At 38.9% G+C, this 26335-nt stretch overlaps 1 protein-coding gene across 1 annotated transcript; it reads right to left on the bottom strand.

Annotated features, from left to right (window-relative positions):
* lima1b (LIM domain and actin binding 1b) lies at positions 1-26167 on the bottom strand. The gene is made up of 11 exons (XM_055184556.2): positions 25943-26167; positions 14936-15065; positions 13802-13847; positions 10572-10949; positions 9437-9494; positions 7378-7475; positions 6669-6746; positions 6062-6092; positions 5669-5745; positions 4717-4850; positions 1-2081 (listed from the first exon to the last, which is right to left on the bottom strand). Exons 2-11 carry the CDS (start codon positions 15055-15057, stop codon positions 788-790), a joined length of 2316 nt encoding a protein of 771 aa, XP_055040531.2. The 5' UTR covers positions 15058-15065; positions 25943-26167; the 3' UTR covers positions 1-787.
* Positions 26168-26335: the final 168 nt, after the last annotated feature.

Raw genomic sequence — 26335 nt, 5'->3', positions numbered from 1 at the left:
CTTAGTGTTAAAACTTCATTTTATTTAATTACTTTTTTTCAGTAACTACTAAATCATGTTACAGAAACAGGAAACAAAAACACATTCTTGTCTTTTCCACAAATGATCTCCACTAATTTTAATGAAAAGGTTTAAGTATGTACAATGTTTGATAAACAGAGAAAAATACTTCATAAAATAAAGAATATAAAGGTAAGTCTGTTTGACTATTGTCCTTATGGTGATAACACATATATATTTCTAGGAGGTTAGACAACAAATGAGAAAAAAATAAAGTCTTGCACTTAGAAAAAAAGTAGGTGAAAAGATTAACAGTACTAAAAATATACACTAAAAACTTTTAAAAATGTAGGCTCGCTTACGCTTTTATTAACTTTTTTTATAATATTTTTAATAATATAACTGTGATCTTCAGTGTATTCACTCTTTGCAAAAATGGCAGTTTTTCAAGCAGCATGTTAAGGAGTCACCCTGAGATGCTTTTTAAACAGTAATGAAGGAGTAACCTTTTCTGGGCTCTTGTTTTGGCTGCTTTTTTGTCATACATTTTAAAAACATTTTTATTAAATAACATTTTAGTTTCCTAATGAAAAAAACTTGTATGTTTGCACTGTTAAATGTTTGTCCACATAAACAGATATTTAAACAAATGCCTTCAAATGGTATAGTATACATTTACATGCGCATATCTTTTTTAATACTTAAAATTGGTGTATTTTGCATCTCTTTTAATTCAGATTAAAATTATGAGCTGTATAGTAACTATTGAGATCAATGATGTATATGGTCAAACTAGTGCCACTTCCTCCCCATCATCATCATCATCATCATCTTCTTCGTCATAGTATCGATTCTTCTTGATGATTTCCTCCACAGTCAGAGACTCTTCAGTTTCCTCATCATCCCAGAACCCCACATCCTGGGATGTCCTGTGGGCTTTATTTTCCACATGTGGAGGAGAGAGTGTTTTATTCTCATCTTTCACAGGACCTTTCAAAAACCCCTTTATTTCTTCTTGTGACTCACTTTTTGCTTGTAGCTGAGTCTCAGTTTTTGTTTGATGAAGCTGGGTTTCCTCCTTAGTTTCTTGTGGCTCAGCCTCTTTATTCCTTTGTTGTGACTGGGTTTCCTTTTTCGGTTGTTGTGGCCCCGCCTCTTTTATTATTTGTTGTGACTCAGACTCCTTTTTTGCTTGTAGCTGAGTCTCAGATTTTGTTTGATGTAGGTGAGTTTCCTCTTTAGTTTGTTGTTGCTGAGTTTCCTTCTCTGTTTGCTGTAATGGAGTCTCTTTTATTTTTGTTTGTGGCGGTTTCAGAATAGAATGGGGCATCTTTTCCTTCTTGAGCTCAGCAGATATCTGGGCATCTTCTTTATTCTTTAACTCATTCTCCTCAGTTTGCACTTCAGTTTTCTCTATTTTTGATATTGACAGTGAGCGAAGCTCCTTCAGTGAGCCTCGTCTAGGCGCGCCAGAAGATCTGAACTCTTGCTCTGACGGTTTGGAGAGTGTCAGGCCAGGTGCTACAGAAAAGGGACGGCTCCGCTCCTTAAGAGATGAACTACGTCGCAGGCTTTTCAGTTCTGCTCTTTCAAAGCTCTGTTGAGAAGGTGGAGCTTCCCCCTCTGGAGGCCACTTTGGTCGGAAAAGCCTAGATGGACCCTTTGCACCTTCAGCGGGTGGGTTGGAGACTTTGGAGGCTCCTTCACTGTCAGCAGGTGGTGGCCATGCGACTCTCTTCCTTCTTGTTTCTGCTACAGTGGATTGTGATCTTTGTATGGAGCTGGTGTCTTGAACTTTGTTCTCCAGAGCTGTGGTTTGGTCAGTGAATTTTGGCTGCGACAGCTCCTCTTTTTTGGCGCTCAGATGTTCTTTGTTTTCAGGCTTTACGAGAACCAACGAAGGATCTGCCACAGAAGTCTTTTCGCTTTTCTCAGTCTCCTCTTCGGTCGCCCGCGGTGTCCACAATTCCTTATGAGGACGATGACCAAAGCCCTCGTCGTAGTTGCCTTTAGACTTGAAAAGCTGGCTGAAGTGAGGTTTACAGTAGATGTGGCCATGTAAGGAAGCAAAGGTCCCCAAACTGACCAAATGAAAGGGGAAAAAAGAGACAAGACTGATTTAATTGCAAGATATCCTCCTTGTTATTACTTTGTGACAGTTATTGTACTTCAGTATGACATACAGTGATAAGAAGTTCATAAATATTGGGACAGAGGCACACCCTGTGTCATTTTAGTTGTCCACCAAAATGTTTTCCAGTTACAGTTATATAAATGTTGGTTTAAAGTGCAGACTCTCAACTTTACAAGAAGGAACTTTACACGAAGGCTTAAGGATTTAGGAATTACGGTCGTTTAATTTATGAGGAAATGATTCAACAAATAGACAATCTGTGTCTATAAAATAGTTTTTAAGTAAAAAGTGTCCCATTACTTTTTGGCATCTTTAAAAGGGGTGATCTACAAATTAAATGCCTGTAATTCCTAAATCCTTCGGCCAATTTGGATGTGAATACCCCCTAGTAAAACTAAGAGTCTGTACTTTAAAGGCGCTCTAGGCGAATTGACGCGTTTTAGACCATAAAACATTTTTTGTTACATACAGTAAACATCTCCTCACTATCTGCTTGCTGCCTGTCCGCTGATCAAACTGCAAAAAAACGCAGGGCTCTATCTTACACCCGGCGCAATGCAGCGCAATGCGCGACGCAAGTGTCTTTCGCTAGTTTCCACCCTAATTTTCACGTTTAGCGCCGCATTGTTTAAATAGCAAATGCATTTGCGCCCCCTTTGCGCCCATGGGCGTTCTGGTCTGAAAAACGAGGTGTGTTCAGGCGCATTGTTGACGCGTTGCTATTTTGAGGCAACTAAAATAGACTACGCCATTGAGCAACAAAAACCTGCTCTAAAGTCTAAAGTCAATGGCGCAATATGTTTTATGTTATTTAAAGAGCGCATTAGTAATAATATGCGCCTATAAACGGGAGGACAACGCGGGTTTGCTTATCACAAAGTACATAAATGCGCAGCAGCACAAAAATGCTTTTAAATATGAAAGATTAAATGATTGAATTTAAGAGATTATTATTGAGTCTCTTGGACATATTTATAAATGAGGACTGATTATGAGACGTTAGAAGGCGCAAAGAGCTGCTTTACCTGCAGCCTGATAAGTAAATAAATGCTTTGCTTTAAACAAATGCATCTGTTTTTAAATGTTTTTTTTAATGCTACCTCACGGATTTATTGTATATGATGACTCTGTACCTGTGGATATGGCGAGATGAGAAACATTTGTAAGTAATGCTTAAAAAAACTCTTTGCTAAAAAAACCGCTGTCCAAAGTGCTGAAACGTGCAGAGAGCCGTTTGTAAATTCTTTATCTCCTGTTTGTTACAAATAAAGTATTTTTAGAGTACAAACCTTATCTTACATACTTGTAAATTATTTTTTGATGATATTGGATAGCCATACATTTAAAGCAATTAAAAGCGTGCTTTTTACTTCCATGACTAAAAGAAAACGGGTTTTAAAGGTTTTAATAAAAAAATAACAATTTCAATATAAGGGGAAAACAACACAATTATTTAACATTAATCTTAAACTGGGGATCTTCTACCTCCGCTTAGTTTTTCAGTTTACAAAGTCCGTCATCTAAATAGGGATTAGACATAGCGCCAGCGCAACTTGCTTTTAAAGGGAATGAGAGCTGTGACTCTCATTGGTTTACTGCACGTTACGCCCAAAATACTCCCATTACAATAGGACCAACCCTTTTCGACCATGCGCTCGGCGCAAAAACGATTTTTCCCGTCGTTAAATTAGCAAAAGTGGATTCGGACACGCCCATTTAGACGTTGCGCTGTGCGCTTTAGACAATGCGCTTAGATCGTTAAAATAGGGCCCGCAATCTCTGTAGACAGCTCAGGCTCGATAAACGGCAATATCAACATAGTGGCCAAACCTAGCACAACAAAACATAACAAAGTGTTCCAGCCAATAAACGACAAGAAGGATTTGGGGGTGGGGGTTGGGCGCGTTCATGAAAGCACGGACGGGAGAGGGAGGGGGAGGCGTTAGCTACGCTCCGTTTGTTTGAAAACAGTTCAAACATCAACAGGAAGTGACGTCGCACATTATTCGCTTAGAGAGCCTTAAAGCCAATATTCATTATATGACTGAAAGAAATGTTGGAAAACTGCTAAAATAACACAAAATGTGCCTCTTTCCCAATATTTATGGCCCTAACTGTACGTAACCTAAAGTGATATAATCCTTGAACAATTGATGTTTGTCAACATCTGTGAGCACAGAAAATCATTTGAACACATTGTTGTGAAAAGCACTGTGAAAGTGTATGTTATTGCACTTGCCAGTTAAGTCTATAAAGTAAACAACTATCATACTGTTTTACAATTTTAACCATACCACTTAAACATTAAATGCATTGCTACTGCTGTGATATATTACTGTAGCTTACTGTTCATTTACAATGATTTAACAATATAAATCAAGCAATAACACACAGAAAGAGACATGATCCAAATCTTTACATTGAACCAAATAATCCCAAAATAATTATATTGGTAATGCATAGAGTCCCTTATTAACCAAAGTGTTAACCCCAAAAATTTCTATTGTAAGTTTTGTAAGTACTGTAAGATTTTCATCAATTCACAGATGCGGTCACTGAATTGTTAGGTGTGTAAAAATGACCTGAGTTTGGTACTGCAGAAGGCACAGCAGAAGCAACTCTTGTGATAAATCTGCTGATCTGCTATCATTTTCTCCAGCGGGTAAACAGTCTTCTGGCACGATACACAGGTCTCCTTTACCGGCAGATAAAACTTCTGTCCATACAAACAATAGTATAAACATCTCTTCAGCTGTGACATTCAGTATTAAAAGAGTACTTCATCAAACTCTCTCAATATTTACTCACTCATGCCATCCTTTCTCAGATAAATACAAGGAAATAATACTGTCTAAAAATGTGATATATAATGACATTAAAATGCAATCATATTTTTTTATTGGAAATCAAAAATGTTAAAAGCTCCATAATGTTGATTGTTTTTGTTTGTCTCATGATGAAACGCACCAAAACACGTGATGACCAATGATATATATATATATTACAATGATATAAGTTATCGATGTATCACTGTATCTGAATTTCGTTCAGTTTCATTCAGTTTAGCTTGGATGACATGAGAAAGAGTAAGATAATGTTCATATTTAGATGAACTATACAAATATTAAAAAAACAATTAACTATATTTGTTTTTCCTACTATGGAAGTCAATGGTTACAATCAACTGTGTGCTTACAATCATTTTATCAAAATATCTTCTTTTGTATTAATCAGAAAAAAAATTACTTTTGCTGAACAACATGAGGATGAGAAAACGACGACAGAATTTTCATTTTTGGGTGAACTATCCCTTTAAGCATGTTGTATTTATAAAATCTAATTGCAATAATGCAGAACTATCAGATGAAATTTCATACTGCCCAACAAGCTTTAAAGCACTTTAACAAATTTGCATGGTTAATATGAATTCTCTTTCCAGAGTTAAACCAATGCCAAATCAATCATTTATGTTGTAGGTTAATGTATAATAATATAATTTACTTTGGTAAAAAATATTATTTTTATGCTACTGACCTTGAATAGTTTAGGTGGATCTTTTTTCTCTGAAACAGGAGCTGTTGTGCTTGGACTTGTTGTGTGAACATGCGTACCTTAAGGACATACAAATACATGACAGGTCACAAGATATTGCACGCTGCCATTAACTACCTTTAGACACTAACTTTATCAAATTTCTAAAGATGAATCACTCATAAATCCATTTGTAAGTCAATTGTCATATTGAATGGAATAACATTTATAAGAATGGTTATACAAATTATTTACACATTTAATATACTTGTGTTTAATGAATATAAACTATAATGACAATAAACACATAAATGCATGCAAAAACAAGTCACGGTATTTACAAAAGAAGACATTAATCCAACTTATAACATTTTGTAGAGACAAAAATGGACTCACCATTGGTCTTTGGACAGCTTGACTCTGTGTTCTGTTTAACAATCAGAGAGAAAGATGAAGGAGAAAGTAAAAATATCAAACAATTAAATAGTGTTTGAGCATTATGTTTGGTTTTGACACTAATTACACTTGAATAGAAAGACTGGAAAGTAATTTAAATGCAAATTTGGAGTGAACTCTTCTTTATTTTTTCCAGAGCTGTATGTCATCACAGTTATGACCTAAATGTACATGCACAGTTTTGTCACAGTGACACCTACTGGTCCTGAGATAAATATATTTTTGATGATAACTTTTGAAAACTTTGGTCATAAATCATGTTAAAATTACACATAGGGCCAGATTTACTAAACGGGGCAAATTTGGCATAAAACATACAGAGACACTCCTAAGCAAAAGTTATGGAGTTTGTGTTTATTGATAAAAATTTGACAAGAAGAAGCGCAAATGGTCATGCTGCTGCATTGTTGCATAAATTTCGTGGATTGACATGAAACTTTGTGTGTGATGGTATGACCACATTTCTAAACCCGCACGCAGATTTCAAGATGTGAAGTGTAACTGGTCTTTCTTACACTTTTATACACATTATAAAACATGTACGCACCACTGTCTCTCCATCACTTCTGGGAGGCCTATTCTCTTTATGATCCATGCTGGGAATACTTCCCTCTGATTGGTTTACCTGTTTAAAAGTGACAACCACGTCATGTCAATACACAATGATCCAATACTCTACTGTATATAACAACAATAGGCTTTATGTCCAGCTGCACTACTTCCTGAACTTCAGGCAGCTACTTGTTTCCTGTCTGCCATTATTGGACAAACTGATTAATCCAGGTGTGCCTGACCTCAATAGTCACAACAACAATAATCAGACACACCTGGATTAATCAGTTTGTCCAATAATGGCAGACAGGAAACAAGGAGCTGCCTGAAGTTCAGGAAGTAGTGCAGCTGGGCATAAAGCTTATTTTCTATGCATTTTAAACTACTGTTCATTGGATTACTGCAAATTGTCAATGTATGTAACACTCCAGCTCTTTTCAGGGTCATTTCAATGGGTGGCCTCATGGTTAGAGAGTCGGTCTTGTAACCTGAATGAGTAAATTTCACTTGCCAATTCTCATTGGCCTTATCTTGAATGTCATTCATTGAGGATCCTGAATTCAACCCCAAATGCTGCATTGACACAATTTGTGACAGATAGGGAACAGCACACATTGGACTTCAATATACTGTTATGCCTTTAAATTGCATGTTTTAGCAAAATCCTAGAGCTCGGTGTGTAAACTGCGGCTAAATATACTCACAGAGCGAGGTGTAGTAAAAGAGGCCTGTCTGGTGACTGCAAGCTGATACTTCTTCATCCTGTCTCTTACAGAAGCACTGCGCTTCAGACTGGGTGTACCTGTGACAGTAATCTCAGTAAATACTAATGCAGAAAGGATGCAATTATCGTAACCTCAAACCACATGCATACAATACATAAATATATAAACGTAATAAATCATATAATGATTTTGTGTCCTGGCTTATACTATTTAAACATTGCCACTAAAACTATTACTGGCACTTCTTATGTTTATTATATTCTTAAGATAAATAGCTTATTGCTTTTTCAGCTGTAAGTTGCTGTGGATGAAAGCATGGCTTAATTTATAAATGTAAAATAAAATATTTTTTAAAGGGAAATGTTTGACATACAACTACATTGAACAATACAAAACAATAAAACTTTGACAAACTCTACATTATTACTATATTTAAAGGAACAGTATGTAAGAAATGTATATCAATTAATCATAAAATGGCCCTGTTATGTCAGTAGACATTAAGAAATCATTTTAATTTCAAATACTTATATCACTGACAACAGTGGTCCGGCCAGGATATTGTCACTGATGTTTATGTATTTTATGCACTGATCTATATAAATGACTGGATAGCGCATGACGTCACAACTGTGAAGCCACCGCGCCGCCATGTTGGTATACCCAAACATTATTTTAAATCAATGGACGCGATCAGATTTTAATGATAAAACATCACTTTACTAGTCTTCGTTTTTATATCTGAAGTTACCCTGTCCATTATTACAACACAAACGTCCTAAGCATGTACATAGTTATTTACTGAAAGTTGTACATTTTAGTTTTTAATCAGTTATTATACATTCATCTTCATTACAGTATCAGATCAGCAGACAGACCGCAGCATATTTAGTATTAATGACAAACGTGCTCATTCTGAAATCTAAATAAATAATCATACTTTGTACCGTATGTGTATGCAATAATTTGCTGGTTTTGTGTTATCTAAACTTACAAGTTACCCAAACTTATTTAGAGAAATAACGCTGACCGTGTAGCTGAATGTCAAAAAAAACTTTATTTATACCATGTCATTAACAGAACGCAGCAGACACACTCACCTTAACGTTTTTTTATAAATCCATTTTCCTGCCCGATTAAAGCATAAACATTGCAAATAACACCAGAAATAACAGTTAATTTACGTACACATATCCTAAAAATAATCTTGCGTGACTGATACGCTGTAAAGCGGGTAAATTTAGATCATGAATTTGAATGGAAGTCAATGACACCCTCTGCCGGTTGGGTATACCAAGATGGCTGCTCGAACTCTGCGCTGGCTTCACCTCACACTGTTACATTAAGCGTTCTATGCGCAATCCAGTCATTTATATAGATCAGTGATTTTATGTCATTTTATGTATTGGCCACCAGTTGTGTGATTGCAGTACCAGTTTTAGCCACAATCCTACATACTGTTCCTTCAATATGTCAACAGTATTTGTTTTTTGTACAGGTGTAAATAGAACTGAGGGACCCAACATCCCAGAGTTTAAAACGTGACTTTTGTCAACATACATAACTTTTAAATATTTTGCTTTTTATTTGTGCTTTTCCTGCTTTAAGTAGTTCTCTCTTCATGTTTAACCCTTTCTTTCCTTTTATGTAAAATTCTGTTTTATTTTATAATTTTAAAAAAGTTGTTACATCTGGCACATCTGACAATCTGTGTTTGGCACATATTAAGCTCATTTGCTTTTACAATATTTTGTTGGCTCCCTGTAAAGATTCATATTGACCCAAACTATAACAGCTTTGTCGCTATTGTAAAAAAAGTGAAAAGCTGGGTCAACTTAAAAAATATATTTAAATTGGTAATTGGTAAACCTTAATTTTTCACTTAAAAGTATTTTTACTCAAACATAAAAGTTGAAAAAACTTAATTTTTAAGATGTCACCAATTGAAGTAATTTTTAAGTGGATCCAACTTTTTACAGTGTAGTGTGCATGTGCGTGCGTGCGTGCCAGCGTGTGTGTGTGTGTGTGTGTCATTTACCTATGTTTTCAGTCTGTGTGTCCATGTCTTCTGTGGTGCTGCTTGCTTCTGTTTGTACCTGAAAAAAATAGTAACCCAGAGACATTAGACCGATGTATAATTCTTATACATAATTTTTAGAATTTAGGAGAAATTTTAGCCTATGATTTTTGTTAAATCATAATTTGTCTGTGAAGACTTCCGTATTCACATTTGTATGCAATTCAAATTCGTGTGTATGCATTAGAGATGCACCAATATAAAAAAATTTCCACAGATACTGTTAGCCGATTATTTAGACGATGCCGATAGCTTGGCACATAATGTTTTAAAATGACACATGATGTGTTAAATAACATTAAATTTACATTAAACAAAAGAGAGTCGCAGAGTCACATTTTTTGTAAGTTCTGAATTATATCTAGTGAAGATCATCAGTTATGGAACATTTCCGCATACTAGTAAAACAGCTATGTTGAAGAACAACTATGGTGGCAGCATGTCGAATCTCATTGGTTTTCTTGTCACATATTGTCATATGCCTGTTTCGTAACGTGACACAAAAGCAACAATGTGTATTGAAGTGCCGCCATGATTGCTGTTCTTTACAGTACAGTATATTAACACATGATCTATTAATGACTAAATAAGAACAAAATAAGTTTTTTTACAAACGTATTCTTTAACTTAAGAACTTTAATAACACATTCGAGTCTTTTAAGATGGATGTGCTTTTTGGAGTGTAAGAAATTGGGCAGTATTCAATGGATTTACCAAGCTGGAAAAAGGCTTGATATTATACATAATATAATATATATTCTGGGTTAACTATAACTTTTTTGCAATCCAGAAATAAACATTATTACATTTTATTTGAAAACAAAGAACCATTAAATTTGCTTTATTACAGCAAGTCGTACGTTTTATTCTTTATATAAAAATTCCCTGACTGCATTGTTTTTAGTACTATATTATATTAATGGAAAATTATTGGATTAAATGATGGAAATTATTATTTTGGAAATTATCTTTGATATTTATCACAGTGAAGCAACAAAAATATGATGTGAAACAGACAGATATGTTATCAAGCATTTTGTTGGATTATTCAAGCAAAGTACAAAAACATCACACAGAGATTGTCTCACTATCTCACCTTGCTTTTTTCTTTTTCAAACATCATTTTGCGGCTGTTGAGAGGGACGGCGGTTTTCTCCACAGAAGAAGATTGAGATTGTGGATCTGATTCAGCTCGGTTTTCTGCCACTTGCTCCACCCTCCTCTCCTGTTTGGTCTCTATCTCTGGCTTTATTTTTTCCGGTCTCTCACTGGACACTGGCTGCTGGGTCGAGCTTGCCTGTTCCACGTGTTTGTTTGGTTTTGGTGGGGCGCTGGGTTTGGAGGAAGTGGAACGAGTCACTTTGCTTACAGGTGCCACACTCAGCTGAGGAGCAGCTTTGTCCTTATGTTCCCAGCGTTTCTTCAGCGCGCTCAGGTTTCCGGATCGTAAGGATGAAGCCAAACTGTCAGCAGACTAGACAGAGGAATTGAGATTTATTATGTAAAAATTAACTAGACATCCAAAAAATTTGAGTGAAATTTGCCATGATAGCAGGTGTTGCTGTAAGAGTTTTTCTTTTGTTGTCTTTTATGATATGCTGATCATCAAGTTAAATAATTTGCTTAAATTACTAAATATAGTGCATCATTTCTGCGTCCCTCTTTCACATGGGATTTTAAGCAATTCCTTAAAAAAATAAGCTTAAACTGCTTAAAGTTCCATGTTAAACTTACCTAAAAAATTGCAATTGCTTAAATTGCTTTAAATTTCATGTAAAACTTACTTAAAAAAGTGGGTGCAAAAATTATGCACTATATATTAATTTTTTAGTAAATCCAGCGTATTATTTTTTCAGTGTAGTCTCCTCAATAATGAGCATTACGTTTCATCCATGTCTAAAATACAAATGTCTGCAGCACGTGTTACACTTAAACTTTTAAGTTAGGAGTTTTGGTCAGATCACTAACAATAAAAGTAACAACCTATTCCATTTTCATTATTGCTATTTTCCACAATCTTGAATAATCATAACACAACCTTTTCAGGAAAAAGAATTACACCTTTGTTCCTGTACCTAAAGAGTACATATGAGTACCTCATTGGTACCAATTGTATACATATCTGTGTAATGTGTAGTCTATTAAAAGGCATAAAATGATACATATTATACATAAAACAGCTGTCATCAAGAAAGGAAACGTCATCTCTTAAAGAGTTAAATAATATTTTACCTAAAACAGAAGAGTGACTCAACTCCAAAGAGGCAAACAATATGACATGAAAATATGTCCAGACAGGGTTGAGGATATTCAAGAATGAATCACAACCTCACCACATTATTCCCTGAAAAGCACTGTAATTTCTGCACTGTAAAATTATAATTTCACCAAACTACAGGCATTTTTCTTCTAACACTGATGTAGTACAATAATTATATTCAAAGTATGACATCACACCAAACACCAAACTCTGCTTTAAAAGATAAAAACTGTTTAAACTTGTTTTATCTCTCCAGCCCACAATAATACGCTCAGAAGAAAGAGCATAAAACATTCATGCCACCACAGTTTTTGTGAAACCTTTTCAAATTAGGGACATAAAAGAAAAGTTCTGTGAGATGAGTGGAAAGACCAGGTTGGACAGGCTGATATTTCAGTTTGTTCTCTATCCTGCTTGCTCTGTGCTCCTTGGACGTCACGTCAGTGATAATACTCTGACAGACTGCCAGCAGACACTTGAATCCAGCCTCATTGAAAAACTCACATGAAAAAACGATAGAAAATCCTATCCAGTCTCACAAAATTTTGTGATATAGTCATGTAACCTTTTGATTCTTTTTTAGTGATATTGTCACGAATTTCCGAGTTTTTTCGTGATTGTATCACGAATTTCTGAGTTTTTTCGTGATTGTATCACGAATTTCGGTTTACGTGTCATTGTCACGTATTGGTTACTCAACTGCTTTTTCCTATTTTCAAACCACTGTTGCTTCGGTTTAGGGTTCGATTTGGTGTTTGCGTTAGGATGTCACTTAAAGTATTGGTTTATACAATTTTTCAGATTTTTTTATATCTTCTAATTTTTAAACCATTGTCGCCTGGCGTTAGGGTTAGAGTTGGGTTGGGGTAAGGGTGTCATTTTATGTAAATGTAACCCTAAACCCTAACCCTAAACCGAAGCAGCAATGGTAAGAAAATAGGACAAAACAGTTGAGTAACCAATACGTGACAATGACACGTTAACAAAAATTAGTGATACGGTCACGAAAAAAAACAATTTGTGACAATTTGTGACAATATCACAAAAAATAGTCAAGTAATTTTTTGATTCTATCACGAAAATTTGTAAGTCTGGGCTGGGAAAGTCACAGTATATTCATTTAAATAAAAAGCACAAAATGTAGGCATCATTTGTCCAGATTACCAGCACACCACAAATCAGTGGTCATACTTTTCTCATTTGATCAAACTTGTGAATCTGTAGTAAAAAAGTAAAAAAAAAAAACATGTGTGTGATACTGATTAATTGTCCATGTTACCAACAAGACCAGTATATGTCTATTGTGTTTTGACACAGATGTGGATATATAAAAATAAGCTACTGGAGGCGATACCCTGTACACTGCAAGCAAACCAAACAGCTAACATTTTTTTAATTCTAAATTCTAAAACCTTAATTTCACAGCTAGTTTCTTGTGAGCTAACTAAATCAAGTGATGTACGTGAAAGCCAAGAATGGTAACCAAATAGTACAGAAGATTACTTTAGGACTTCAGTCTCCCCAAAAGATGTGCTGAGTGCCAAGGAAGGTAAAACTAAATACTAACTTTTCCCTAAAGAGCTACTTTGTTCAAAGAAGTGTAGGTTTAACTAAAAGTACTGATGTCAAACCTGACACATTATGCCTAATGTCACCATATTTGATTAAAGCGACAGTAGCGGTAACCTTTATAAAGTAAACTTACAACACTTCCTCAAAAATAATTGGTCTCACTTCTCCCAACTTGTCAGTTCTAATTGACACAGCTATCATTCGTAGAGCAAATACCATTATACAAAATCCCAATCACCCTCTTAACTCATGTTTACCCTCCTTCCTTCAGGCCATAGGTGCAGACAGCTGTCATATAAAAAACACGCTCAGGGAAAAGTTTTGTACTTGCAACTTTTTAAAGCACTGAATTCATTAAATGTATAATCTTTTGGTGTAATATGAGTGTATTGTGTGTTAAATGTGATTAGTACAGTCTGTGAAAACTATAAAGAATGAATCTAAATCTATTATTATTATTATTATTATTATTAAAGTACTTTAGCGGAACTTACTGGCTTTTTTCTGTCCGCACTATTCTCCTCAGCAGCTTTCTGATATCTAAAAACAACCAAACAAACAAACAGGTAAATATTACTATAAATTTTACATTTTAGCAAAAAATCATACATATCATACATATAAGGGCAAAAAACTGTTTATCACTTTATATGAAATAAGTATTTTATAAAATGTGAAATATGATTGTATAAAATTGTAAATTTTGTGGCTGTTATCCTATTATTCTTACTATGGATGTTCAAATTTAAAATATCAAGCTTAAATTGTTGTTTCGACCAAATTAGACTCTTAAAAATAAAGGTGCTTGTCTTCACAGCAATGCCATAGAAGAACCATTGTTAGTTCCTCAAAGAACCATTCAGTCAAAGGTTTTTTAAATAATAATTTCCTTCATACCTTTGTATAATATGAAGAACTTTTGTGAACTTTTTGGATGTTAAAGGTTTATTATAAAGACCTTGTCAAAGGTTCGTTTAAGCCAAAAAAAAAAGGTTCTTGCATCATGAAGCACCTTTAGAGGGCGTGCACACCAAAGCTTTTACGCCAGCGGCCGGCGCCTGTTTTCAACTGATTCCAATAGAAACTCTGCGTTTTTCAAATAAGCCAGCAGCTAGTGTTTTTTTCCCGCGCGGAAAACTGGCGCCCGGTGTTCAACTTTGGATGAAAAGCTCTGCTTGTCAATGTCAGTTTTCACGCGGCCGTCCAATCACAGTGGAGGAGGGGCGGGACAAGTATCACAGCAACCAACCAGCTCACAGCTGACGTATCAGAGCTACCAAAGCGCTTAGCTGTAGAAAGCTAGCACTTAGCTGAAAAAAGGCTGGCATTCGACATTGTCCAGAAATTTTTAGACGCGTTTAAAAGTTTTGGTGTGCACAACCCCTTAGTTTTAAGATTTTAAGAACTGGAATAGCTTGATAATGAATGGTGTTCATTACTGTTCTAGAAGGGAGTGTGAATTTATAAATTGCTTGACAAGTACAACGCACTGTTTGAAAAATGTTTGTGTCATCCTGCCACAGTAACTATATTAATATTTACTTTAAAAAGAATACAAGCATTAGCCTAATAGACATATGCACTAAAATCTGTGAACTAATAACCAACAAAATTTCAGGTTCTCTTACTTTGAAAAGCGTTCAGCGATGGCATTACTTTTACCACGACTTCCAACCAATGAGATCTCTTTGGCTGTTATCCGTAAAGACTGTGACGCCCACTGTTTCCTGCTAAATGGCCCTGAGTCCATTTCTGCCTCTAAAACATTTATGAAAATATGAAATAAAGATAAATGTGTGTTAATAAATTTACACAAACCACAATGAACAAATTCAAGTTTATAAAAAGACAACTACAAAAAGACAAAAAGACATCTAGTCAATACAAATATACATTTACATTTTTATGTCATTTTTATGTTTTACATTTTTATGTCATGAAGTTAAACTGTATTAGTCAAGTCAAGTGATGTGATTGTCAAATATACATGAAAAAATGATATATGCATTGCAGTGAAAACACGCGCACAGTGGGAAGCGTGCCTCTTTCAAGGGCACCTCGATCAATCCTGCTTGTTCTGACGATTTGTGCTACCTTGTCAGATTATGCTACATCCCAAAACATACACACTGTAAAATTTATTATGTGCCTTAGTTCAGTGGTTCTTAAACTTTTTCAGCGTGCAGCCCACCTTGTGTACGGTGCATTCCTTCACGCCCCCGCCCCCCAAAGAATATTTATGACAAAAAACCATTTTAATTAAACAAAACAAAACATTAAATTACACAAAGTAGTGCTGTTGGTTAGCAGCAGTATTTTTTTAAGGTTTAATTTCACAAAATTCATGATAAATTTCTTTTATAAAATGTCATAAAACTGGGGCCCTCTGGGAGATGGTCCTCACTGCAAAACACGACATCCAGGGGGCGGGGTTGTATATAGATCCAACTCCTCCCACTATATATACACTTTGTTCCGCCAAATGAACCAAAATATTTGGGTTGTTGCAGCCCGCAATTAGTTGCAACCTGTGGTCACCAACGTTTGCTCTTATCAGTTTAAGTGTACATTTGATTAATAATATAGTCGAGAAAGATTAATAATTTAGTAAATAATGATCACAGTTAGGTGTAAGGGAGGTAAGGGACACGTTCCCAACAGTGTGATATCATTGAAGGGATTTATTTGTACATTATCCCACTTATTACACAGCTTATTACAAAACTTACATATCACCTTAAAGGGATAGTTCGGCCAAAAACGATATTAAACCCATGATTTACTCACCCCCAAGCTGTCCGAGTTGCATATGTCCATCGTTTTTCAGACAAACACATTTTCGGATATTTTAGAAAATATTGTAGATCTTTCTGTTCATTAAATGTAATGTTGCGGGGTCCAGCAATAGTCCACGACCTTCAAGTCCAAAAAAGTGCGTCCATCCTTCACAAATTAAATCCAAACGGCTCCAGGATGATAAACAAAGGTCTTCTGTGGGTGGTCCGTGCGGTGTTGTTGTGGAAATATCCATATTTAGGGTGTTGTTAACTTTGTGGGCTACCTTCCGGTAGCGCCGCCATTTTGGAGTGATGCGCATTCAGGATGAGAGCTTACGCGGCGTACAGAGTTTCTCTGCTGCTGCTCGGTGCCCCCGCCCTCCGAATTTGTCATACGTCACTAAGAAAAGTGCGTACACTACGCTAATCCTCTCTCCTGAGTCTAAGATGGCGGCGCTGCCGGAAGGTAGTTTATAAAGTTAATAACATTTTAAATATGGATATTTCTACAACAACACCGCACGGATTACCCACAGAAGACCTTTGTTTATCATCCTGGAGCCGTTTGGATTTAATTTGTGAAGGATGGACGCACTTTTTTGGACTTGAAGGTCGTGGACTATTGCTGGACCCCGTAACATTACATTTAAGGAACAGAAAGATCTAAAATATTTTCTAAAATATCCGAAAATGTGTTTGTCTGAAAAACGATGGACATATGCAACTCGGACAGCTTGGGGGTGAGTAAATCATGGGTTTAATATCGTTTTTGGCCGAACTATCCCTTTAAAGGCACTACATTTATTGTAGTCATAAGTAAAGTTTGTTTTTATGTAAAAAAAAAACTTAATTTAGTTATGACTTAATGCGGAAATTGTAACGCAACAACATGTGTAGAATATGACGTGTCTTGTGGTACAACTGCCGACCAATGGCAGCGGGAAGAGATCTGTCGGTGTCTCGCGTTCATGTGTTTTGGGGGGGGTGGCTTTAGAAGAAACCCAGAAGGGAGGGGGTGGAGTGAATGGAAAAAATTAGCTGTGTTTAAAACAGTCGTGGGAGGTCTACAGACACTTGAGTTTTATACTCTCTTTTTCAGAGTACTTACATTTTAATTATGTATTTGTATATAAAGACAGTTTAAACAAATTTGTAAAAAAGTTTTTTAGATAATTCCTGCCTACCCTGCCTTTAAGGATGGACAAATATAAACATAAAAGTGGGGCCTTAAAGAGAAAAGAGAAGCCGGAGAAGTTAGTCACGAGTCAAAAACTACCCAAAACATTTAGTTTTTCTTTATTTAAATCTACCCTTTAAAGTAAACTTATCAAAATACAGGCTGATGGTCGACCTGCTGGGCATTGCTGCCTGACGCACCTCCACCGGTGCCTTTGTGCAGTTGTGCTCCACCTCTTTAGGGCATGAAACGGGTCATCAGCTGGGGACCACCAGTCATGGATGTTTCGCTCCTTTAACCCCAGTACATCTCCTGGTGGCGGAGCGATGGCAGGGATCACTCCCTGCCACCCCCTGCTGATGCCCTAGGTGTCACTTGGCCCCCAACTCCTATGCTTCCTCCTTAACCACAGCCAAAAGCTGCCCCTTTCTGCCTCCTCTGCCAGTTCTTTAATGGCTTTTCGACACCCTGCTCCTGTACATCCCATTTCGCGAACCGTTGAGGACCCAACGAAGCCCCTGCATCCCACTTCAACGGGGCATGTGGTGGCTTTCCAGCCAGCCTCTCTGCAGTCTTTTACCAGGTCTGCATACTTGGCACGTTTCCGCTCATTAGCAGCCTCCATTCCCTCCTCCCATGGGACGGTGAGCTCCACCAACAAGATAGTTTTAGTTGGCTCTGACCACAGGATGAGGTCTGGCCGGAGCAAAGTTTCTGTGATCTCTCTGGGGAATTGAAGCTGCCTCCCCAGATCAACCCTCATGTTCCACTCCCTGCCAGATAAGAGAACTCCAAATGTTGCTCTCTGGTAAGGTTGGTTGATTCTTTCTCCGGCCCTTGCGAACTGGATGGATCTACTTGTTGTCACGGAAGGTCTCCTATTGGCCTCCTGTCTGCATGACTCTGCCACCTCTGCTAATTTGTTCAACACAAGATCGTGTCGCCACCTGTAGCGGCCTTGAGACAATGCCGTCTTGCAGCCCGACAGGATGTGTTGGAGGCTTGCATTGCTGGTGCTGCAAAGGGGACAAAGTTCCTCGGTGCCGAACCATTGGTGGAGGTTTCTGGGACAAGGTAGGGTGTCATAGGTGGATCTAATCAGGAAACTGAGCCTGGCTTGGGGGATCTTCCACAGATCAGACCATGACAAATGCCTATCCATGACGCCTTCCCATGACATCCAACGTGCCTGCCGACTCTGAGACACCGCCTTGACGTTAAGGCGCTCCTGCTCGGTCCTTGTCACTTCTGCCACCACCATGGCTCTCCGCTCTTCCTTGGATGCCTTTGACCAGAAGAGGGGGGTCTTGCTCCTTCCAAGGCCTGCTCGTCCCTCCTGGACTCTGCCAACTACTTCACAATGTTTCAGCCTGCTAATTGCCATGTCCACTTCTTTCTGGGCTTTCCACTTCCTCCCTGTTTGTATGGTAGGGCCAGCTGCTCTCACTAGTTGGTCAGTGGATTCCCTCAGCTCCAGTACCATCCTAGCCTTCTCCTGCTTATATCCTAGGCTAATGGATCGCAGTGGCAGCTGTAGTGTGTTCCTGCCAAAGAGGCCTACATCTGATAGGCATCTCGGCAGACCCAACCACTTTCTGATGAATGAATTCACCAGCCCATCCATCTTGTCTGCCACCGAGGAGGGAACTTCGCTCATCTTCAGAGGCCACATCACCCTTGGGTACAGTATGAACTGGTAGCTCCACACTTTATACTTGCCGGGGAGCTGGCTCTGATTGATCCTGGCGAGGCCATCTGCGAGCTGCTTCCTCACTGTCTCCCCCATCTGCCTATCAGAGAGGTCTGCTGTATAAGTGCGGCCCAGGCTACGAACGGGCTGGTTTGCCAGCAAGGGGATTTCTTCCCCACCTGCGACAAAGACAGTCTGGTCACTTCTAACCCCTTTCCTCAGGGACAGGCTGCGTGATTTGGAGGGTTTGATCTTCATCCTCGCCCACCCCACAAGCTCGTCAATCCTCTTCAGCAGTCTTCTTGTACATGCTGCTGTCTGTAGTATGGTGGTAATGTCATCCATATAGCCTCTCACTGGTGGTAGCTTTTGGCCTGATGGTAGCTTCATGCCTCCAACCATCACCCTTGCTCCAATCAGGATGATCTCAAAGGCTGCTACAAACAGGATGGGAGAGATTGAACATCCCATGGCAATGCCCACTTCCAGCTTTTGCCAGCCTGTTGTGAAGTCCTGATGGGTGCAGCACATCTTCATGTCCTCAAAGTACTTAGCCACAAGGTCACGAATCCAGACAGGGATGTAGAAAAAATCCAAGGCATACTCGATGAGTTGGTGGGGGACGGACCCGTATGCATTGGCCAGATCCAGCCACACCACATGAAGGTCACCTTTGTCTCTTTTTGCTCTTTGGATCTGATCCCATATGACTGCGGAGTGTTCAACGCATCCTGGGAAGCCTGGTACACCTGCCTTCTGGCAGCTTGTGTCGATGTACCCATTGCTTATGAGGTAGGTGGTCAACCTCTTAGCCATGACGGAGAAGAAAACCTTGCCTTCAACATTCAAGAGTGCAATGCTCCTAAACTGGCTAATGGTGGTCGAATTTGATTCCTTTGGGATGAACACTGTAACAGCTCGTTGCCACTCTGAAGGGATGACTTTGTTCTTCCAGGCCACTCTCAGGAGATTCCACAGATATTTCTGGACCCCTGGGCAGTACTTGTACAGCTTGTACGATACCCCATTGGGGCCTGGAGCTGAGGCTGCTCTTGCTTTCCTTACAACTTCTGCTACCTCACTGAGCTTGGGGGGATCTTCGTTGAACAGGAAGGGTGGAGGGGCTGGACGAGGAACATAACCTGGTGATCCCAGCGGCGATGACTTTTCTGGGTCACTGTACTGCTTCCTTATGAAACTCTCCAGTTGTAATTGTGTTATTTCCAGCTTCCCATTTCTTTTGTCCTCCAGTAGCTGTCTCGCATGCTTGAAGGGGTTTTTGAAGAAGTTGCTCCTCTCCTTCTCCTTCCGCCTTCTTCGTTTGCGGATGCGCTCTGCCCTCCGAAGGCTGGCTAAGTTTTCCTTCACCTCCTCCCACAGTGGCTTCAGGCCCTCCTTCTCCTCTTTGCTTGCCTTTCTCCACTGCTTTCGGAGATGGCGACGCCTTTTCACAAGTTGCTCGATCTCTCTCTCTCTCCTCCCCTTTTGCTTTGAGCCCTTTTGTTTCCCAGCCACTACTCCAAACCTGCTTCTGCATTCCTCGTACAGGATGTCTCCAATGCGATTCAGCTTTGTTTCCACCTGGCCACGCAGTGACTGCTCCAGAATAATGCTGAGGTCATCATCGAGCTGCTGCCACACTGCTACTTCATTTGCCTTTGGCCATTTGATTAGCTGCCTCCGCCCGGGTTCTTTCTCTGTCCTCTGGTCTGGCTCCTGGTTGCTGGGGTTAATTGCTAATGGTGTCCTAAGGGTGTTTTCTCCTGTTCCACCCTCAGAGGAATATGTATTGGCCAAGGACTCTCCTGTGTTCTCCACCTGCCTTCCTTCAGCAACGCTGGAACCCTCAGCACTGTGGTTAGCGACCTGGCTTTGGGCTCCACTTGTCTGACCTGCGGTTGCAGAGCAATGTTGCTGCTTTTCCCCCTCCTGACACTTCTTCTTCCCTTGGTGAATCCTTAAACCTCTGAAGGTAGTGACTTTCTCCCATCCGCACCTGCATCTTCTCAAAATCTTTAAATCATTGTCTTTATCCGTTCCGGTCATTACCATAAAGTCCGTCAAGTTTGGCCCTTCTTCCACCCCGCCTCTCGGAGGGCCACCGGGTTGTTTCCCTTTCTTCATCTTCGTAGTTTGTTTAAGGTGTCCCCTAAAGGACTGGTGGATAAGGTAACTAGCCTGCCACCCCTGGTGCAGACTTTCCTGCTGTCATCCAGTCTCTCCTGGCTGTCCTCCAGTCTTCCCTGGACGCCAACTGCCCTTTCACAGTAGTCACTGGATGCCTCCAGATTAAACTTATCAAAATACAGGCTGATGGTCGACCTGCTGGGCATTGCTGCCTGACGCACCTCCACCGGTGCCTTTGTGCAGTTGTGCTCCACCTCTTTAGGGCATGAAACGGGTCATCAGCTGGGGACCACCAGTCATGGATGTTTCGCTCCTTTAACCCCAGTACATCTCCTGGTGGCGGAGCGATGGCAGGGATCACTCCCTGCCACCCCCTGCTGATGCCCTAGGTGTCACTTGGCCCCCAACTCCTATGCTTCCTCTTTAGCCACAGCCAAAAGCTGCCCCTCTCAGCATTCTCTGCCAGTCTTTAATGGCTTTTCGACACCCTGCTCCTGTACATCCCATTTCGCGAACCGTTGAGGACCCAACGAAGCCCCTGCATCCCACTTCAACGGGGCATGTGGTGGCTTTCCAGCCAGCCTCTCTGCAGTCTTTTACCAGGTCTGCATACTTGGCACGTTTCCGCTCATTAGCAGCCTCCATTCCCTCCTCCCATGGGACGGTGAGCTCCACCAACAAGATAGTTTTAGTTGGCTCTGACCACAGGATGAGGTCTGGCCGGAGCAAAGTTTCTGTGATCTCTCTGGGGAATTGAAGCTGCCTCCCCAGATCAACCCTCATGTTCCACTCCCTGCCAGATAAGAGAACTCCAAATGTTGCTCTCTGGTAAGGTTGGTTGATTCTTTCTCCGGCCCTTGCGAACTGGATGGATCTACTTGTTGTCACGGAAGGTCTCCTATTGGCCTCCTGTCTGCATGACTCTGCCACCTCTGCTAAGTAAAGTAAAACTATTTGACTATTTTATTAAAAGTATATGTTGTTAACAGACCTGCGCGCCACAGTTAACAGTGCCAACGGACAAGGTTGGGGGGGGGGCTTTTTGCTTAAGGGGACCCGTAATTTTTTTTTGCATATGGGCCCCCGACTGACTTGCTACGCCACTGGTCTCCTGGGATGTAATTTTTACTCCAATTCAAGTGTTTTTACCCAGATGTTGATATGAGGTACGTGCTCTTCAGTTTCTAATTGGCTGTCTGGTGCTAAGCATCAAGTCAGAACATTCTAACACTTCTTCCTTTCACACTGCACACGATCGGTGCTAAACCTACTTTAAGGCAGGGTTTCATAAACATGGGTTAATTTCAGGAATAACCCCGCTTCTAAATTACAAGTGTGAAACGCTCCTTAACCCAGGGTTAAAGGCTAATGTGTCTTGTAGCTTAGAGTGAAGATATCCCGGGGTTAAGCCCTATTGAGCAATAACTGTGCTAATGCCAGTACTGAGTCTCTTCTTGCTCATCAAAATGTGGTATATAATAATAAATATGTAAAGATTTAAGTAGATATATTTTTTTTCAGTGCAGGACTAACCCCTCCCCAACCCAAATACCTAAACCCAACCCTAAACCTAACTCTGTGAGGGGTAGACAATCTGATAGATAGGATTAAATATTAGACATCAAGTATTTGTTTAAGGTATGGGTTCATTTGTCTATTAAAGAATGATGTTTTTACATCATGACAGTCGCACTCGTACCGGAAGTTGCTATAAAATGAGGACTTTGATCTGAAAGCTACAACTGACTGACCAAGAGAGAGTTCACTTAAAAAATGAATATTTTGTCATTCTGTACTCACCCTTGTATCGTTTAAACCCCTGATTTAATTTTTCGTAAACAAAAAAGAACCATTTTTTTTTTGTTTTTTCCTTATAATATCTGAGAATAGTGAACGCCCCTTATATTCCAAAAGACACAAAAGCTATTATAAAATAACTCATGCAACTTGTGCTATATATGTGTGTTCTGAAGGGTTTCATATAAAACAAACTAAGGGCGTATTCACACTGGGTATGGCTGCCTCGAACCGTGCCCAAGTGTGATTGTCCTCATATACAAGGGTGAGTAAATACTGACGAAATTTTAATTTAAGGGCGAACAAATAAAAGTTTTGATCTTCCTATACCAATAGACAAACACTGCTGGAAACACAAACTATAGTAATAATAAAAAATATAGTGCTTTGTCTGCATTACTGCAATGCATAAGAAATACATGTAAGAAATAAAAATAGTTTTTATGTGCATACAAAGAAAAGCTTTCATTAGACTCAAAATGATTCATTCACATTTTACCTTCTGGTATTTCTCATTGATAATATCACCAGCTTTGTAATGCAGGCTGCTCCCTTTCAGATATTTTAGGGGATGTCTGCTTTTCCTGGCTACACAGCAGTGAACATACTTTCCAGTCTGCGCTCTATTAATCTTAGACAAAACCAGACAGATATTTTTGTTCCTCTGGTGTCAATAAACAAAACTGGAAAAATAATAAAAGAACATGTTTCCAAGCACTCCCCTACTGTCTGCTATCAATCAACCTATAGCGAATGGCACTGGTTAAACCAATGTTGCAGTATTAGACTTATTTACCTCTTACTGTGTGACATAGGGAAAAAGATATTTAGGCCCATTTTTTACAACAACCCAAAAGCAAACAACACTAAAAGGTGGTTAAGGTTGTTTTCTTCCTCATTTTTTTGAAGGGCGAGAAGCACAGCAATTATTTTCTAAAAGCTTGTAAAGAACGATGGCATAATAATGCCCCACAGAGTGCCACTCACAACCTTTAACATTAAATAACATGATATTTCTCCCAAATCAATTTACAAAACACACTTCACCCTAGGCCCAAAGATACTTTGATGAATAGGAAACTCTGCATTAATACTGCAAAAGCTTGTATATGTTACTTAATTAAACCACATACTAAACAACAGATTGAAAGAAACAATAACTGGTTTATCCACATCCATTTTCCATTACCAAACAATATATTGTACATTTTGTTCATTTATACAGTCATTGTCATCTGACATTTTAGCACTAGAGTGAAATAATAATAACACTAATAACAATATAAATGATGATAATAAATATTACTTCGGCCTCCCATGCAAGCATAGGCACCTCTCTAGATTGCCAATGCATATATCCGGCCTTGCCAACACAGGTTACGGGACTTACAGTTTTTGTGTGATGTTTTGATGCATTTGGCATGTTTGTTTTATTGTCAACTATCAATCATAGGCAAAAAGTAAGTTGTGTAAGGGAAATACTTAGTTTTAATCCTGTATTTAGTATTGTAATACTACTGTATTGAGTATCGTTTTATCTTCAGCAGCCATCTCAACTTTTGGTCTACCAGCAGTGTTTGCTCTTGCTGTGTTAAAGGTGCAGTGTGTAAATTTTAGTGGCATCTAGTGGTGAGGTTACAAATTGCAACCAACAGCTCAGCCCACTGCTCACCCCTCGCTTTTGAAACACATAGAGAAGCTACAGTAGCCGCCACCGGAAAAACATGTCATCATCGGAGACAAAAATGTTTGTCCTTTAAGGGCTTCTGTAGAAACTTGGTGGCACAAAATGGCCACTTCCACGTAAGGGGACCTCGTGCATGTAGATAAAAACATGTCATTCTAAGGTAATAAAAACATAACGATTCATTATAAAAAAGTCTTTATACACCCATGATAATGTAGTTTTGTATATTATATCGCATTTCTTTTTAGAGAAATTAAAATTACACACTGCACCTTTAATGTGTAGAAATGTCCATTTTTATTTAAGTCTTCGTGTCACAGAAAAACTAAACTGTGCTGTCTGTCTCTGTGTTTCACATGCAGCTGTTTGCTGCCACAGGGTGTTTAAAGAGAGATTTTAAAGTGATATCACAGTGCATTCGTTTTATTTTGTCAATTCAAAACTTCCTCTGCAGGTCTGAGTTTATATAACTCGCTTTATGAGACAATGCATGCTTAGACAAACAAAACAGGAATGTTATGACAGTGTTTATATAGTTGGAAGTATTAGGAAGTATTTCAGCATTATATATATTTTACATTTGGTTAGAAATCAGTGACATTTACTATACAGCAGTATTACATGCACAGCAATTTAGAAACATAGTTGTGGATTTTTTTCTTTTTGAAAAAATAAAAATACACTTGTTGTTGAGTATCAGTGTCATGTTTCATTTAGAGGAACAAATAAAGACCTTTGAACGCTCATTTTGATATACGCCCTCAGTAATGATTGACACGCTGTAACCAAAGCAAAGGCCTAAACACTGAGTCATCAAGAGCAAAGCCACCTGAATACACAATATACATACATGAAATGCAAACAAAAAACAAGCACCTACATGTGTAACCAGCTATATTTTCTTAAATACACTTCATTTTTAAGAGATACACGGCTACACTGTTTGGGGAAATGAACTGAAGACATTAGGTCACTCATAGGTGAGTTTGCTTTGCATACAAGTCAGAGTTTGCAGTTAACAGTTTTCCAAACAAAACTATGTGAAGGTGTAGCTGTTTTGAATCAGTTTTATTTCCTTTTTACTCAGCATTCAAGTGTGCATAAATGTTTGTCTCGTCTGTTTTGCATTGCTGTCACACAGTTGGCAGAACACAAAGGCTTCCCTCTTCCTCAAAAGGTTAGTTGTCAAACTGGATCATCACCTGACGTGGAATACCGGCTGGCGGAAAACCTTTCAAACCTCCTACTAAACTGCACGTCTGTTTACACCTGACTAAAATGTCTAACTTTTAATTTGTTTTTAGCTGAAAAATACAGAAACTTTAAAAGTTCATTGCTATTCATCAGTTTCATCTCAGCATGGATATTTGAGAGACCCACCTCTGTAAGCCAAATGCAGTTTCTTCTGTCTTCTGTCAAAGGTTGTGTGTGTGGTTCAAAGGTTCAGTGCGTCTTGTATTTTCTTATTGAAGACTGCAGTTCAATTACACCTGCTTTTCGATGAGTCACTCTGGAGAAAACCTTATATCTGACCGATATCTGACACTGCTTGCTGTGCCTGTTGAGGTGAGTTTGTCCCGTGTGACTTTACAAAGGGAGGAGTCAAGAGAAAGGTCCACCAGGAGTGGCTGAAGTCTCATCATGTGACAGCCAGCACCGGTGGACTCAGGCATCGTGTGTCACCTGACAGGTGTGGCACAGTAGCCGGGGTGTGTGTGTGTGTACCTATTTTACTTTTCTGCTGTTCTAATGCAGGGCGTCTCAGACCTGTCC

Source organism: Misgurnus anguillicaudatus, chromosome 14 (assembly GCF_027580225.2).
Source record: "Misgurnus anguillicaudatus chromosome 14, ASM2758022v2, whole genome shotgun sequence".
NCBI classification, from domain to species: Eukaryota; Metazoa; Chordata; class Actinopteri; order Cypriniformes; family Cobitidae; genus Misgurnus; species Misgurnus anguillicaudatus.
The sequence above is the reverse complement of the archived record's forward strand: the minus strand, read 5'-3'. Positions and strand labels throughout refer to the sequence as shown.

Bases quoted from the DNA above. Each gene is read 5' to 3' on its own strand.
- lima1b (XM_055184556.2), bottom strand. From the start codon at position 15,057: ATGGACTCAGGGCCATTTAGCAGGAAACAGTGGGCGTCACAGTCTTTA. The intron at 7,476-9,436 runs GTAAATGACACA...TTACTGTCACAG, and splicing joins CACACAGACTGAAAACATAG to GTACACCCAGTCTGAAGCGC. The intron at 5,746-6,061 runs GTGAGTCCATTT...TATGTCCTTAAG, and splicing joins AAGCTGTCCAAAGACCAATG to GTACGCATGTTCACACAACA.